General features: G+C 38.4%; 1 protein-coding gene across 1 annotated transcript in view; it reads right to left on the reverse strand.

Annotated features, from left to right (window-relative positions):
• Positions 1-1,489: 1,489 nt before the first annotated feature.
• Positions 1,490-15,122, reverse strand: part of CDH2 (cadherin 2) — a 117,435-nt gene continuing 103,802 nt past the window's right edge. Inside the window, exons 15-16 of the mRNA XM_049825493.1 lie at positions 9,924-10,088; positions 1,490-2,694 (exon numbers count right to left, since the gene is read on the reverse strand). Coding sequence (XP_049681450.1) covers positions 2,488-2,694; positions 9,924-10,088 — 372 coding nt within the window. The 3' untranslated portion in view covers positions 1,490-2,487. The remainder of the gene's footprint in view (positions 2,695-9,923; positions 10,089-15,122) is intronic.

The raw sequence follows: 15,122 nt of genomic DNA on the forward strand, positions 1-15,122 counted from the left end.
TAAATCATGCCCTTTACAAAAGTTTTCCTTACTTGACTATGCATAGCCAGATTTTCATTTCTATGTCCTGCTCTACATCTTTTTTCCCCACACTGCTAATTAATATGGAAATAGCTTAAAGAAGGTCTTTGATAATTTTGACACATTACTGAAAAATCAAGGCTTGCTACAGCATCAAGCTATACTTTCGAACAGACAAGATAAATAACAGCCAGGTACGCAGATGCTGAAACACTATATCCCAGTCCAAGAGAATTGCCACCTCTCAACTTTCATCAGGAACAAGAGGAAGAAAGGACACATGCCCATGAAAAGCACAGTGAAGAGGAGATACCTCACATGCCGCGCTTAACCCTCCCCAACTGAGATTTCAGGATTTACCTCTGGAATTCACAGTCAAATTATGCAAGTTACAGTTTGAGTGCTGAGGAAGCGCTGAAGTGGCACCATGCTGAAAAGCATCACCCACAGACCAACTTCGTGCCCACCCAGCCTTCCCAGTGCAGGAGGCTGCTTCGCCAGTCCCTGTGCCCGGATCCCCTCCTGCTGCTCCAGTTCTCTCAACAGACCAAGGAACTGTGTGTGGCGTTTTCTGCCGAGCTTGAGCTTCGTACTGTTCACAATTCAGTCTTCAATAAGTGTAAATGTAGGCATGAAACCTGAGCAGATCATTGGATGTGGAAGAAGGCAGAACTGCTGTACCTACTATGTTTGCTTTGTTTGTAAATAAATCATTGTAACAGGTTCAGAAACATGTTTAGTAATGACTAATGTCCTAATGGGACTTTCTGATAAAGCTCCGTGACCGTGAGCACCTCCTTGAAGGACACAATCTGATGTGCACTGAAGTTAACAGGGCCTTGTCTTTACTTCAATGCAAGGAAGTCCAGGTGGCAGATGACTGCCAGGATTTGCAGTTTATTTTATTTATGCAACCTGCAGCATAATCACGCAATCATTAAACTGTCAGTCTAGAAATGAGCCAAAAATGATGCAAGCTCTGTTATTTAGATAATGTACATTAAACCAAAGAGCTAGCCATCAATGCAGAATTGAAAATTTTGAATTCCCAGAAATGGCGCAGATCACTTTGCTTTTACCTGGGAACTTGCCTTCTAAATCTGTGCCAAATTCTATATGCAGCTTATTTTCAGTCCGGTAGTATCGAATGCTAAAGAGGTGCACATAAATTCTCACAAAACTCAAACACACTTTCTGTACTTTTATTTACTATAGCCCAGGTAGGACAAATAAATGCCAAATCAAGCACCAGATCCAAAATTAGCATTTTATTCAGAACGTTGGGGTCAGAGGTGTATCATTCATATTCTGGTACACAATACAGAGGCAAAGCTGTTCTCAGAAGTCTCTCCAGTTTGAAAGCTCCTTCCCCCTTCCCTCCCCGCCCCCAAAACATACTGTATATTTACTCGTGCCACCAGTATCAGGCCAACTCCCCCCCCCCCCCCCCCCTTTTTTTTTGGTACAAATGATGTAAAACTTTTGTGCTAAGAACTTTTCTCCCTCCCCAAACAAAAAAAAATAATAAAAATAAAAATAAAAAAAATATTGAGTACTCTAACTACAGTTCAACAATTGAATCAATGTCACTTGTTTGCAACCTGTTTTGTAAATACTTTATCCATAACGAAAGATATAAACATGCAAAAACCTGAATCCATAGTCCAAATAATACATACACATGTTCTGAAGTTTCTGCACTTCTCCACAGACTATGCCAATAAAACATTATGTACACATACCATTTTTTACAGTGAAGTGGGAAAAAAAATACTAGAAATTAAAAAAAGAAAAAAGAAAAGTGTACATGGATTAAGACCAAAATGTGTCTAACATTCTAGCGTAAGAAAAAAAAATCAATTCTGCTACAAACTGGTGATATGAAAACTCCCTTTATTTGCAACCAGCTGCATAAGTTTTAGAATTTTAGTGAAAAAAATCCCCTAACATCTAAAACTAGAAGTAATGTACATTGTTCCACCTCATGGTCTTCTCTCCCAGATAATAAAATTGTTCCATGAGGACTTTTTTTGTTTATTTTTAATCTCCTTATTTTAATAAAAGCAATGCGATGTAACAAAAGCATGTTGAAGCATATTGTGTTTCACCTTACTCCTCCCCACCCCAACATATTTTGTCTCTTTAATGCATCATTTCATAAATCAGTACCATTAAAGCCTTAAACATAAAACTAATTCCGATCTGAAAAAGGTACAAAAAGGCACATAAAATCCCAGTGCTTCTGTACTGTAAAATTCAAGTGTAACTGAGCTCAATATTTTTTTTCCAAACAGCATTGGATCACTGATATTCCACGGAGCCCAAATTGGTTTGCAGCCTAAGCCAAAGCCTTCAGCAAGCACTTGTGCTAGTAGACTACAAAGTTAAAGCCTAGCTTCTGTATGCTTTTGGGGAATATCAGTTGAAATGTTTGTACTTGTCCAAAAACAAAGTTCACTTTGAAGTTCAGTCATCACCTCCACCGTACATATCAGCAAGTTTCTTGAAACGTGGGCCCCAGTCATTTAGGTAGTCATAGTCTTGTTCACCACCACTACTTGAGGAGTTAAGAGAGCTCAAGGATCCAGCAGTGGAGCCGCTTCCTTCATAGTCAAAGACTAAGAGGGAGTCATATGGTGGGGCTGTAGGGTCATTGTCGGCTGCTTTAAGTCCCTGCAAGAAGGAGAGGGAGACAAAAGACAAAGTTCTGTATCTGAGAGAGACACAAAATGTAACTGGGATAGCGCAATGCAGTTATCCATCAATCGCCACTTAAAAAAACCAAATTCTTATTCTTCTGCAATCCAACTCAAAAGAGGATTCATATTTTTGTAACTCCAGCGAGAACTTATTTCAATTCCTTTTTGAATGGCCAGGTTTCCAGCATTACAGCACTGGACATTTTGAATGTAGCTGCAAATACAGCTCTAACAAAACCTTAAGAGAACGTTGTGGCACTAGGACTGATGCTAATAAATATAGTTTCAGAGCTACACAGCTTGCAACCTGCAGCATGAGCAATATGGGACCGGTTAAACAGACAGATGGGGAAGGAGAAATAGGCATGTTTGCAAAGATTCACTTTAACAGCCACCTCACATGGCCAATAACATATGCACTGACATTGCTGGCCTGCAGTCCACCTGCGTCTGCCAAAAGCTGTATTTAGTCAGTCCTGTAAAATTCATGTACCTCTGTAGGCTGCCGTGAGAAAAAGATGCAATATGTTGGCTTAATCCTTAAGTGCTTTGCCATAACCACCCATAAGATTCCACCTGCTCTTCAGAAAACACACACACACACAATGACATCAAAGACAAATACAAGCTTATAACCATTTTTGTTTCCTCATTTCAAAGTATTCAAGTGATCAACACATGAATATTGGGTCTTCAGTAATTTTGAATTTCTACTCTCTAGAGCTGAATAACTCAAACTAAAACCAGCACAAATTGAACAAGAGAAAAGCAGGGAAAGAACCACACTTCTTCCAGAGAAAAGTCTCTTCCTACACCCCATTTTCTTAGACAGGACCAAACCAAAACAGTAAGTTTAATTTTAGAATACGAGATGCTTACTCTGTGCTTAACCTGGGAAGATTTACAAGTTGAATATAAAAGGCTGAAACCTGAAGTTAAAAGCCCTCTTGTGTTTTGGATTTTTCAACTTTGCAGCTTCTTCCACAGGATTAGCAATGCTTTTTCAATATCTTCCACTTTGAATAGGATGGCAGCCACTGGCAAGGGATATATCTTCCAGAATTCTCTAAGGCTGACCTAAGATTTTAAATTGCTCACTCTTAATTTTAACCAGGGCTATTTGTGCTAGCTTTATTTTTGATTTTTAACATTTATTTATTTAAGGAATGGCTTTATTATACTCCCAATTATTTGAAGGATTGACTGTGCCTCCTTTGAATTATTTAACATATTGTGTTTAGAAAAGTATGTTTTACTCTCCATTGTTTTTAGTCTAAATGTGACATAATGGAAATGGATGTTGATTTTTCTTCTAGAAATACGTATATAGCTAAACCCACTAATTAAAGCATATGGCATTGATAAGGTAGAAGAGCATCCTGGTTCTTTATTGCCTATCTAAAAATCATTCAGAAGTGTGCAAAATGTACCTAAAATAATTTTGCAAATCAGTGGCGGAAAGGCCCTGCATATTTATCAAACTAATGACCTCTAATCAAGAACACATTTTGGACTTAAAATGATTGTTTCATGTAGTACAACAACATCAAGCAGGTTATTAATAGCCTGCATTAGAAGTGCAATTTTGAATTATCTGATAAGAGTAATTGGTGATGCTTGTTATCTTTCTCTTTGGAGTTTTCCATCCTGGTGGCCATAATAAGCACAAAAGATTTGACATTCCAAAAAGGCAATAGCAAGTGTTGGGAGACTTCCCTTATCCAGCTTCAAAGCTGGAAATAGTTCTAAGGCTTTCTCTCAATTTCTGCTGCTGAAGCAGAAATGCAACTTTAGTTCTTAAGCAGTAACTGGCCTAATGGTACTTACATCTTCCCTTAAGCCTGCTTGGGGTGACAGAAACCCATGCTTTTCGAACACAGGTGACACTTGAGCTTTGCGTGTTTAATAACACACTGACAGCTGGGATTTGTACCATTTGAACTTAAGGAGTGCTGAGGAATGAATCCCAGGTATCAGTGTGCAAAAGTCATTTAGAAAGCTGGCTTGGAGAAGAAATGCTACTTCCCTGCAGTTCTGTCTAGTAACACCCAGCCAACCATGGGATACTAATTTATTAAAAATCAGTGAACAAAACATTTTCCTACATGACTGCAGAAATTCATATACCTATCAGCCATCCATGGCAAGGCGGCAGGCAGCCTCTTTCCATCTTTTTTTCCAAAGGGGAAGTTGAATTTTTTTTCAGTTTGCTGCTGGCATCATGATAGCATTTAAAAACTGGCTTTGAGCTACTGACTTACGAGATAGCATCTCACTAACAAATTCACTGTTTCAAATGTTGTGCTTACTGTGCAATCCATTTCATTCAGAGAAGGTAGCTATGGGCCATGTTATGGAGGTATTGATTCAACCGCACAGCCAAAGTTACACTGACATTTGCACCTCTGGTTAAAAATTCCTCAGATTCACAGTATAATGACTGAACTTAGTCTCTAACTCTTCATATGACAACCGAGTTTTCTGCTATATTTGTGTAGCAAGTTACATACTAAAATGATAAAGAAATACTACAATTTTTTCACTTTCCCTCTGCTAAGCATATTCTCTGAACCTACCCAGTACACTGCTCGGCTTTACTGTTGGGTTCTACAGCATGTCCGAAGCTGGAGATACTGGATGTCAGCTTCAGCAGAGAAATTGGCTTATGAAGCTCCCTTTGGTTTCAGTATTGCTGCCTTTTTTGCTTATTATGCCACCCCTTTCAGTGGGCGGTACCACAACCTGCTGCATTGACACAACTGAAAAGGCTGCCCTGGTGGTGTCAACCACTTCTGAAGAGATCTCTCAGTTTTCCCAGATGTGTTCAAGAATCTCAGAGCAGCAGAGTTGTTATAGTTATTTGGTTTACAGTTTTCTGATCTGAAACCCCAAAGTTTTTACTAGGTAGAGAAGCTTATTCAACAACAGACTTGCCGAAGCACATGCTTGGGACCAGGTGATCCTGCTGGGAGACAGTGAACTAAAGTCACATTTCCTTGCATTTGCTATACCACCAATGCACAACAAGCAGTCACAGAAGAGCCGTGGCAATACAAAGGCCAGCTTGAGACCTAGGACAGACTGAGTAGCAATCTCACTTTTTTCCTCTTACTCTTTTACATATGTCATGACAACTTTCACTAAGGAGGAGATAAGGGGCAGAAGAGGAGAAACTATAGGGCCTTGGCTGAGAAACAATGGTAACCTTAAGTTATACTTTCCTTAGTATGTGTAGCAATATCAATTTGCCTCAAATCAAGGGAAAGCCACACCCTCAAAATCTTGAGCTAGTATGAAACATTACGAAATCTAATGCTTTTATTTTCATTCATCCTACTACTTAATCAGATTCAGCAGACTTTTGATGAGAAGGAAAGGAAGAACAGAGCACTCTAGGGAAATAAAAAAAAAAATTTCAAATCTGGAACCTTTTTTTTACTTGACAAGAGAAAACAGAAAACATCAAGGGACTCTCTTCTGCTTGGGGGTGCACTGTATCAATAACCATTTACTAAGAATGAATTGAGGGTCCTCCATGTCCTCATGGGATGAGACCTTTAGTTTGTAATTTAAATTTAGTTTACCTCAGGCTATGTCCTCTATTGATTAGAAATATATTCTTAGCCACAAATTCTCCACTACAATATAATTTGTTCAAGATTTCTAGGGACAGCATAGGCGGTTCTTGAAAACAGGATTAACAAAGCTACTTCAAACAGGCCTAATTTATACTGTCCTGCAAATTCTGACTATTCTATGTGTTAATTATGCTCCACACTCTGCAGGTTATGTTTTAAAAGGCTCAAAATGGAAAAAAAGGTCTACAGAGGATTCTTAATAACACATGACTTATTTCACTGACTTGTTTGTACACTGGACTGGAAGAAAATGAGGTTTTTTCCCTTCCCCCCTTAAATTAGAGATTCATCTATCCATTGAAACAGACAAAACAAGAAAGTCTCCGAGGTCATTTAGCTTATGCCTGGAAAACATATTTTGATTATAAGGCACCTCTGGAACCCTCTTATTTTAGAAAGTTTGTAGCTCTGTATGTGCTATCTTAACTTTGTAAGTGTTATAAAAATACTCATGTATGTCTGATTGAGTTAAGCAGATCTAATACCACAGATGACAGCTAGAAAATAATATACCAGAAGAAACAGAGTACTGCCAAAAGGAAAGAAACAAAATGACCCACTAGGTCTTTTTCACTTTTTGTTTCTACAGCTCTGTAATAAAAGTAATAAGAAAAAACCACCACATGGCTTGCTTGGCAATGGTAGCTAAATCCTCTAATATCTCAAATCAATGACCTATAGTTCTTTTTTCTCAAAAGTTGCAGTAATTCAGAGGCTAATCTGAACAATGCTGGCTGTGTGTCTGAGGTGCTGGTGAGCATTCAACAGACTAAACTAATTCCCGCATATGGGCCGGCATCCCAAAGGATCATGCTGATCAGCATCTCTGGGAATAGGGCCAAGTCCTCCAAAAGACCAGACTGATCTCCAAAAGTGTTGCATCTTTTCAAACCAATGGGGTAATGCAGACTTTGCTACCGAGGTATTGACAATCCAAAGGCAGCCTGCCCTGCTCACCTAGCAACTGGGCTAGTTTTGCAGGTGGTTTGTGTTAGGGCTGCGCAAAGGAAAAGTTACGGTATGACTTGGAGTTACAGTGGAAGAAAGTTCTTTGCCTAATGATGTTGAAGCTGGATGCAGAGAGATATGAACTTTCCCCTTTCTTATCTTGCTGCATTGTTTTCACAGCTCAGCATATCTTCTGTATAAACTGCCCTAAGAAATGTCTGGTATGGGTTTTACCCAAGATATTTCTCCTTTTACTCCAACTAAAACTGAGAGGAACTTAGCAGTTTGTTTGGGTATAATCTTGCCAGGACTGCAGGTGGAATTCTCTGAAGAGAGTCTGAAAACCTGTGCAGCCTGCATGTTTATGCTCTAGACACCAATAATTTGGAAATTTAACTGTAATAGCGAGTACTACTGTGAAAGACTGATCCCCCGCCGCCCCCCCAATAGACTTTCTAGAATCACATTTGCCATGGGAAATTTTAACATAAAACACAAATTAAGATGAAAATGTTTTGGAGAAATAAAATCTCCATTTTGCTCAGACTTCTGGCAGAACAGACAGAGCATGGACAACCTTTGGGTGGCTACTGCATGCTAGAGAGAGGGTTAGGTGGAATGCCCCACAGTAAAACGATACATGGCTGTGAAATCCTAAGAAAGAAATACCTTATCAAAAAAAGAAGGTAAATATATAATGCTTGAAACACAGAAACTACCTCATAGTTCCTTTCAATCAGAGGATATAATTAATTCTGAGCTAACTTGCAGACAAGAAAATTGCCATGTTTTCTTTAATTTCATATATATTTCCAAGGTTAATTTTATTTCAGAGTCAATATTACTGACATTATTTTACTGTGTAATAATAGCTGGGAGAAGCTTTCTGTTGCGGTGGATAGCAAGGGGAAGCATAAAGGGAGGTATTGATCTAATACAACAGACAGCAACTGGAAACTGGCTGTGTGCTTGTCTGTACTGTGATATTAACATATTGGGTTAAATCAAGACAGCACGTAGTGTTTCTACAACTCCATGTGTACACATTGATGCTATAATCTTCAAGGGTGATAACCTCCTGAAAAATAGTATTGCAAGAACAGCTTTCTAAGTAATTTAGAAATCATAGGAGACTGGACAAACTCTGGCCCTTTTCTGGCTTTCCAGGAGAATCGCACTCATTCGTTGTCTTGGCTCTGTAAGAGAGCTTGACAGTTGTTCTGAGGACAAGAAAAATCAAGGTACTGAGCATCATGGGTTCCTCCCAACTGCCTGCCAGATGGGTAGTATCTGGTCACAGCTGTGTGAGAATAGGATGGAAAACTCTTGATTATTTGGAAAAAGACAAGGAAACACAAGGAAGTTCTTGTGCGCATGTGGCCTTGGCCAACAGTGTGGGCCTTTTATTGGCCCATGTCTCCACTATTTTCCAGAAGCCGATTAAAATTGTAACACTTAAAGTGCAAGGCATGCAAAAATCCTCTTTGTTGAGACATCTCTTTCTAATACAGGTCTTCCCCAAACCTGGAGCCTCTTGAAATACAATGTCTTGTAAGAATATATGTATGTTTCCTGCTAGTCATCTTCCTGTAATTTTTTTTTACAGTTGTATTGCTGTATACCTTGAAAGGAACGAACTCAATTTTCTGCAGCTTGCTAACACAACAGACATTAGTATATTAGCCTGACTTTTCTTTAAAGCAAACAAGAATAAACACATTTGCAAAAACATTTCTCCAATACTCTGTAATACTTGTCCAGCTCCAATTGCCAAGGAAGATATGAGAAACTAATTAACTACTACTACTCATCTACAGGATATAGCTTATTTTTGAGTAATAAATTTTGGATCAGTATTTGTTTTCCTATAACCAGCAAGCACAAGAAACACATTCTATCTTAAGTTCCTCTAAACCAATGATTTAAGACTGATCAGTGATAGAAATAATGAAACGAATATTTGTAGGAGCATTTCTTTCAGAACTGCGAGTAATCTGGTATAGTCTGAATCTTAACTTCCATTTATCTTTATTAGATTGAAGAATCAAAGATAATGCAAAGACTTTTAAAGCTCTCTGACAAGACAAGTATTAAAAGCACTTACACAACATTTAATTTAGCTGCCCTGCTCACTAATCGTATTTGATGGAATTCTTTTGGTCTTATTGAAGGTACTGAATTTCCACTATTATCTGGATTCAAAGGGTAATGTATGAGGAAAATGAAAATGACCTTCTTCCATTATTAAATTACTGTGAATTAATAAATGAATTTAGGCTAAACTATAATTTTGTTAGTCTATGTATTACTTGGAACCCACAGAAAAATCCTGCTTGGAGATACTGTGGTTGCAGCTGATAACATATTATGAATGTAATTAATACAAATGTACAGAAGTTAATTGATATATCTTCCCCTTCTGTTTGAATGAGTTAACTAAATTTGCCTGCACTTTAGAAGAACATATTTACTTCTATCGAGCAAGACAATTTTAATTGTCTAAGTAAGTTTTAAAAAGTTATTATGTTCAAACGTAACAGCTACTCATGTAGAGTACAATTAACAAAATATAAAAGCTTATCAGATCTTAGGAGGAAACTCTTTTTCTCTCCTTTACCTCATTAATGAAGTCCCCAATGTCCCCAGGATGAGGAGCAGCTGATCTGACTGGATACTGAGGTTCTGCATGGATCGGCCTTTCATCAAGACGTCTGATTCCAACAGGTTTTATGGCATCTGGTTCCACAGTGTCAGGCTGCTGGAGCTGGCTCAAGTCATAATCCTGCAAAATATGAAACCAAGACAGTACTTTAGGAGATTTTCAAACAATATCTGTCAGGTGGAAACATGAGGAGGAAAAAAGGGAAAATGCAAAGTATCATTTCACTAAAAGTCCTATATTCAGGATTGTAACGCTTACTGAGAATAAGTCAGTAACATTATTTGCATACCAACAGTATGTTATTTGATTTATACTCCCTGAATCTACTGTTTTAATTCTATTCCACCAGATTTGTAGAGCTTCTCGTTAAGTTTTCCATTGAGAAGCAAGGATTTGAGTAGTACTATTAAGAGACTAAACACTTTGCCTAGTAATGATGATTTACTGCATAGAGCAAAGATGCCAAATCCAACTCTTATTTTTCTAAGCAAATAAATGCCAGACATTCTCATTCTGAGAAAGCGCACTGCTCTGCAGCATTTTATAATACCTTCAAAGAATGAATTTAAAGACTCCTTGCTGATTTCATGTGGCTTCCATAATATGAAAGCCAAAGGGGGGAAAAATGTCATAAGAAGTACAAAGCTCCTCAGATTTGGCCTTAATTCTAAGCACTTTCTAAAGATTACTCGTGGATCCGTTCATTAAGTACTTGATGCTGCAGTTTCAAACTCTGGCAGACTGATGAAGCTAACATAGCACTATGAATTCCAATAAGCAGTATGCGTGTATATAAAAATTTTAATTAGATGAATGTTTATGCATTTAAGATAGATATGCCTGAATACTATTTATACAGAATGATGCATTTCACCATTGTCATTCACCTCACTGTTGTCATGTCTAGAAGGTAGACATGTCATGCTCAAGGATGCCTTTGCACAAGGCACTGGTAAAAATGCAGAACAAAGAACTGAGCTTAAAGGCTTAAACTAAAGCCATTCACGAACTACCAGGAGACTGGGGCTCGTGCCAACTCTCCTGTATGCCAGATACCCTGCCCCATAAATAATCCAAGCAGTTGAGCAGCATCAGTCTCTGTTTTTCAACAGTGTTGTTCTGGTACAAATCTTATTTATGATCTCAAGTTGCTGGAAGCTGTCTGTGCAGCCAATTACATTTGCATTGGTTCCTAACTGGCTCCTAAAGGAAGGAATGCAAGCATTTACTTCTACTGTCACCTCGCAGGCTGTAGGTCCTTTTAGAGAGTACTACCTACTGTGACCCCCAAACCAGACTTTTCAACAGGAAGAGAGGTCTGTTGTCAGCAGTGAAGGTATTTTGCTGGGAGAATTGTAACTGACTATCAAATCCACTACACCTTCCAATTTGTTACTTGGGTCCTCAGCTGACTGCACGCCAATATATAGTCAAAAAAGGTGGAACAGCTCCACTGAGATCTGAGAATGCAGCTTCATATGCTTTAATTAGATTACAAGCTCCTTGGAGCAGAGCTGTAGCTTCTACGTTTTGGTTCTTCATGTACCAAACAGAATAGTAAGTGGTCGCCATGAAGCTGTATGAATTGGAGAAAAGTAAACAGAACAACTTTTTCTCCTTTCCCTTTTTATTATGTAACATAAATCAAAATAGTTTAGAGACATGCTATCAGAAAATCCTACGAAACAGAGAAGAACATATGTTCTAGAATTTGTAAATGTGTAACACAAGAGTGCTTTTCATACCTACCCAAAAGATAAAAGTGGAAAACACTGACAAGGAGACGTGAAAAATACAGGTTTTTTTTTTTTATACTAAGCATTTAATTACGGAGGAATTCAAACAGGTATGGTTAAATAGCAATATATTAAAACCAGGAGAGCCTCTCTAGTCATTTCAGTTTTATAAAGATAAAATGTTTTTTCCACCCACTGGCATATGCATACAATTATTATTCTTACCGGTAGTCATACAGAAATGCAATATGAATCAAGTCAGTCAGTCTAGCATCTAAGTATCTAGTATCTAAGATATCTAAGGCCATCCTCTTGAGTGTGTGTATAGTTTGAGACACCTCCAGGCTCTACAGCTAAAAAGACAGCAAAGATTGCCATTCGCAAGGCAACGGCAATGCAGAACGTGTCCTTATGTGGACTCCCACCTTGGTTTTCTTTTCTAGGATAATTTATGACACTGCCACCTAGCCTTCTATCAGAGGAAATTTATTTTGTAGGTTTATTAGTGTCTGGACAGGAAGAGAAGATCCATTGTGCTTATTACCACAGACTCTCAAATCTCTTGTCTCCTTAAAATCAATACTAACTGTACATCATTCAGGTATGGCAAGTCATCCACCATCTCCCCAAACTGGCTTGGCGCTATACAAATGCAGCACCATGCAACAACTCCAGCTGTTTCAACATTCTGTCTAAAGTCAACTCCGCTCAATTATTGCAAAGAAAAAGAAGGAAAACTGTTTTAAAGAGCCAGGGCATAAGCTGTTTCGGGCTGCTGAAATTCCATCTCTTCATTCAATGGTGCATTCACTGCTAGAAAAATGGGAAAGTTTTTCATGTATTACCTAAAGCTCCTGAACAGACTTTAAGGTTAGTCTCAAGCAGAGTTTGTTAAGATAGTTAACTGCAGAAGTGACAGCTAAATGGAAAACTGTGGCACATCAGAGAACAAGACATGCTGGGGTAGGCTGGGACAGCCAGCTTGGAGCAACATTCTGGGTCATTATTTTTACTCAATTTCAGGACCACAAGTCAACAATATTTTGTCTTTGCTCCAGCCTTTATCCATATAACCTGTTCATAATTACAATCAGCCAAGGCGCTAATGAGCAACAAGACTCCACTGGAAACATACTTGAGCAAACGCAAGCACCCAATTCATATGGCTGCCAATTTTTGTCAGAAGTATTTATTTACTTATTTATGCTGTTTAGCCCTAACTCCAGCAATTTTAGAACAAATACCTTTTCCCCTTCTTTCAGTATGGATTTAAGCAAATCCAAACTGAGGGTTTGAGTTTTTCTCCTCAAAATTCTGGACAAGCTTAGACTGTTGATGGGAGAATCTAGTATTAGCTTTCTCTATTGGAAGGTCACTAAAACATATTAGCTTGCTCCCATTTTGCATCTAAGCAAAAAGTCAGGCCTTTAGAAACCAGAAATTTAGACTAGTCTGATTGTCCAAATCTACAGTCAAGAGAGAAACAGAAACCTCCCATTCTATGACAGGAATCTAAATGAAGCAAGCTGAATGATCCCTTATCTTTCCCTTTGTTTATAAAGGGATCTGATATCACTGGATGAGACAACATGGCCGTCTTTTAGATAACTGGTGGTTAAAGAGATGACAACCTTAATGCTTTATCAATATAGCTCTCAATGTAACCACCAGCACTTCTGTCTCTTTGGTTAGCATCTCTAGCATCACTATTTGCTCTTGCTGACCACCCCACCCCCCACCCCCGCCCCCACTATCTGTATTGAAGCAGAAAAACTTCTGGGTTTGATTTGCTTTTAAGAAAGAAAGTAAAGTCACAATGTACTAAAAGGGCATTTTATCAGAAGTGGCATCTTGTGAAATTAAACAAATCTCAAAAAACCCTCGCAAAACCCCATCAGCCCCCTCCCCTCCAAGCTGATTACAAACATTGAGCTTATTAGCTATTCACTTAATTCTAGACAGCTCTAAGCAAAGACTTACAGCATTACTAGCTCCCGCCTCCTATTCTTGAAACATGAAATCCCAGTGAGACAGTGCTAAATATCAGAACCACCTAGCTAAGCCCTACAAATTAACCACCTTACCAGATGTGTAGGCAGAAGGGTCCCAAACCCCAAAAGGCACTTTAAGAACATCTACATGGTAGTTGGAAGCACAGTCCAAGTATCTCAACTTGAACAGAAGAAATGTCCAGATAGAAGAAAAGGCCATTTTCTATTCCCCGTTATCGCTGATTTACAAAGAAGCAAGATAATGCAGCCTTCAAAATTTCTTCCCTTAAATAACTTCCTCTTGTGCAAGGCAGCTATTCATTTAACAGCACTTAAGTAATCCCTCATACAGCAGTCATCAGTTATGGCAGTAGGAGAGATTTTTTTAAAAATACCTTGCATTCTGACTGACAGTTACCAAACGCTAAAATCCCTAAAAAACCCATGAGGGGATAGGCCAGGAAATAGAGTTTCTCAGAAGCTTCTAGTTTTATAAAGTTAACTTTTTTCTCCTGGATTAGCTGTTCTGGTTGTATTTGCATTTTAGACAATCTACTTAACCTCTTGGCAAAAACTTAACAAAGTAAACATTTTTACAGTAACCAGACCTGCTTTGTATGAATGCGTCCTGCAACATTATAAAGCACAACTGCAAACAACAGAATCAAACCACAACTTACTAAAACTATAAATTGCTATACATAGATGGGACTGACTTTTTTCCAGATAGGAAAACTCTGAATATATGTGAATACTGGAATATATTACATCTAAATTGGGCTTTCCACTACTAAAAAGTTTTCTCTAACAGTAACAGTGATACACCCCAGTACATGCAACCTGACCGACATATTCATTAATGAATTAGGAATCTGGCTTCTCTTACCTCAGAGCTCTCAGTATATTTCCTGGCCATTCATTAGACTATGCTATACACTTCTAGGGATGACTTTTTTTTTCTACCTTGTACAGAACTAAACCTTTGGCTATGCATGAATACAGGACATAGGACTAATGTAACAAAAACCCTACACCTGTTTCCCCTTTTCAAAGGATGCAGGCTTTGCAAAGAAATATGAAAGTCTGGATCTATCCCCACGCAAGAAATAATCAATTTAATTGTCACCAGATCACTTAATTTGATGGTGAGAACTGTAAGTGTCACTCACTGAACAAAATCAGCTGCAGTGGTTTAAGTGCGTGTAAAGCAGCATTAGCAGAAGTTTGCATTTCACCCACCTGTTTTACAGAATGGTGTGTCAGTGTAAACCCACTTTTACTGTTGGTTTAAGAGAACAGAGCAAACTATGACCTGAAGTACCTATGGATAAAACATGTTCTGCTTTGCCTATGTGTTCCAAAGACTGTCTGCTCCAAGAGAGAAATGGGTGGAGAAGCAAGGGAAGAAATATTTTATACAGCTGAAT

The sequence above is a fragment of the Accipiter gentilis genome, chromosome 2, assembly GCF_929443795.1.
Source record: "Accipiter gentilis chromosome 2, bAccGen1.1, whole genome shotgun sequence".
Lineage (NCBI taxonomy): Eukaryota > Metazoa > Chordata > Aves > Accipitriformes > Accipitridae > Astur > Astur gentilis.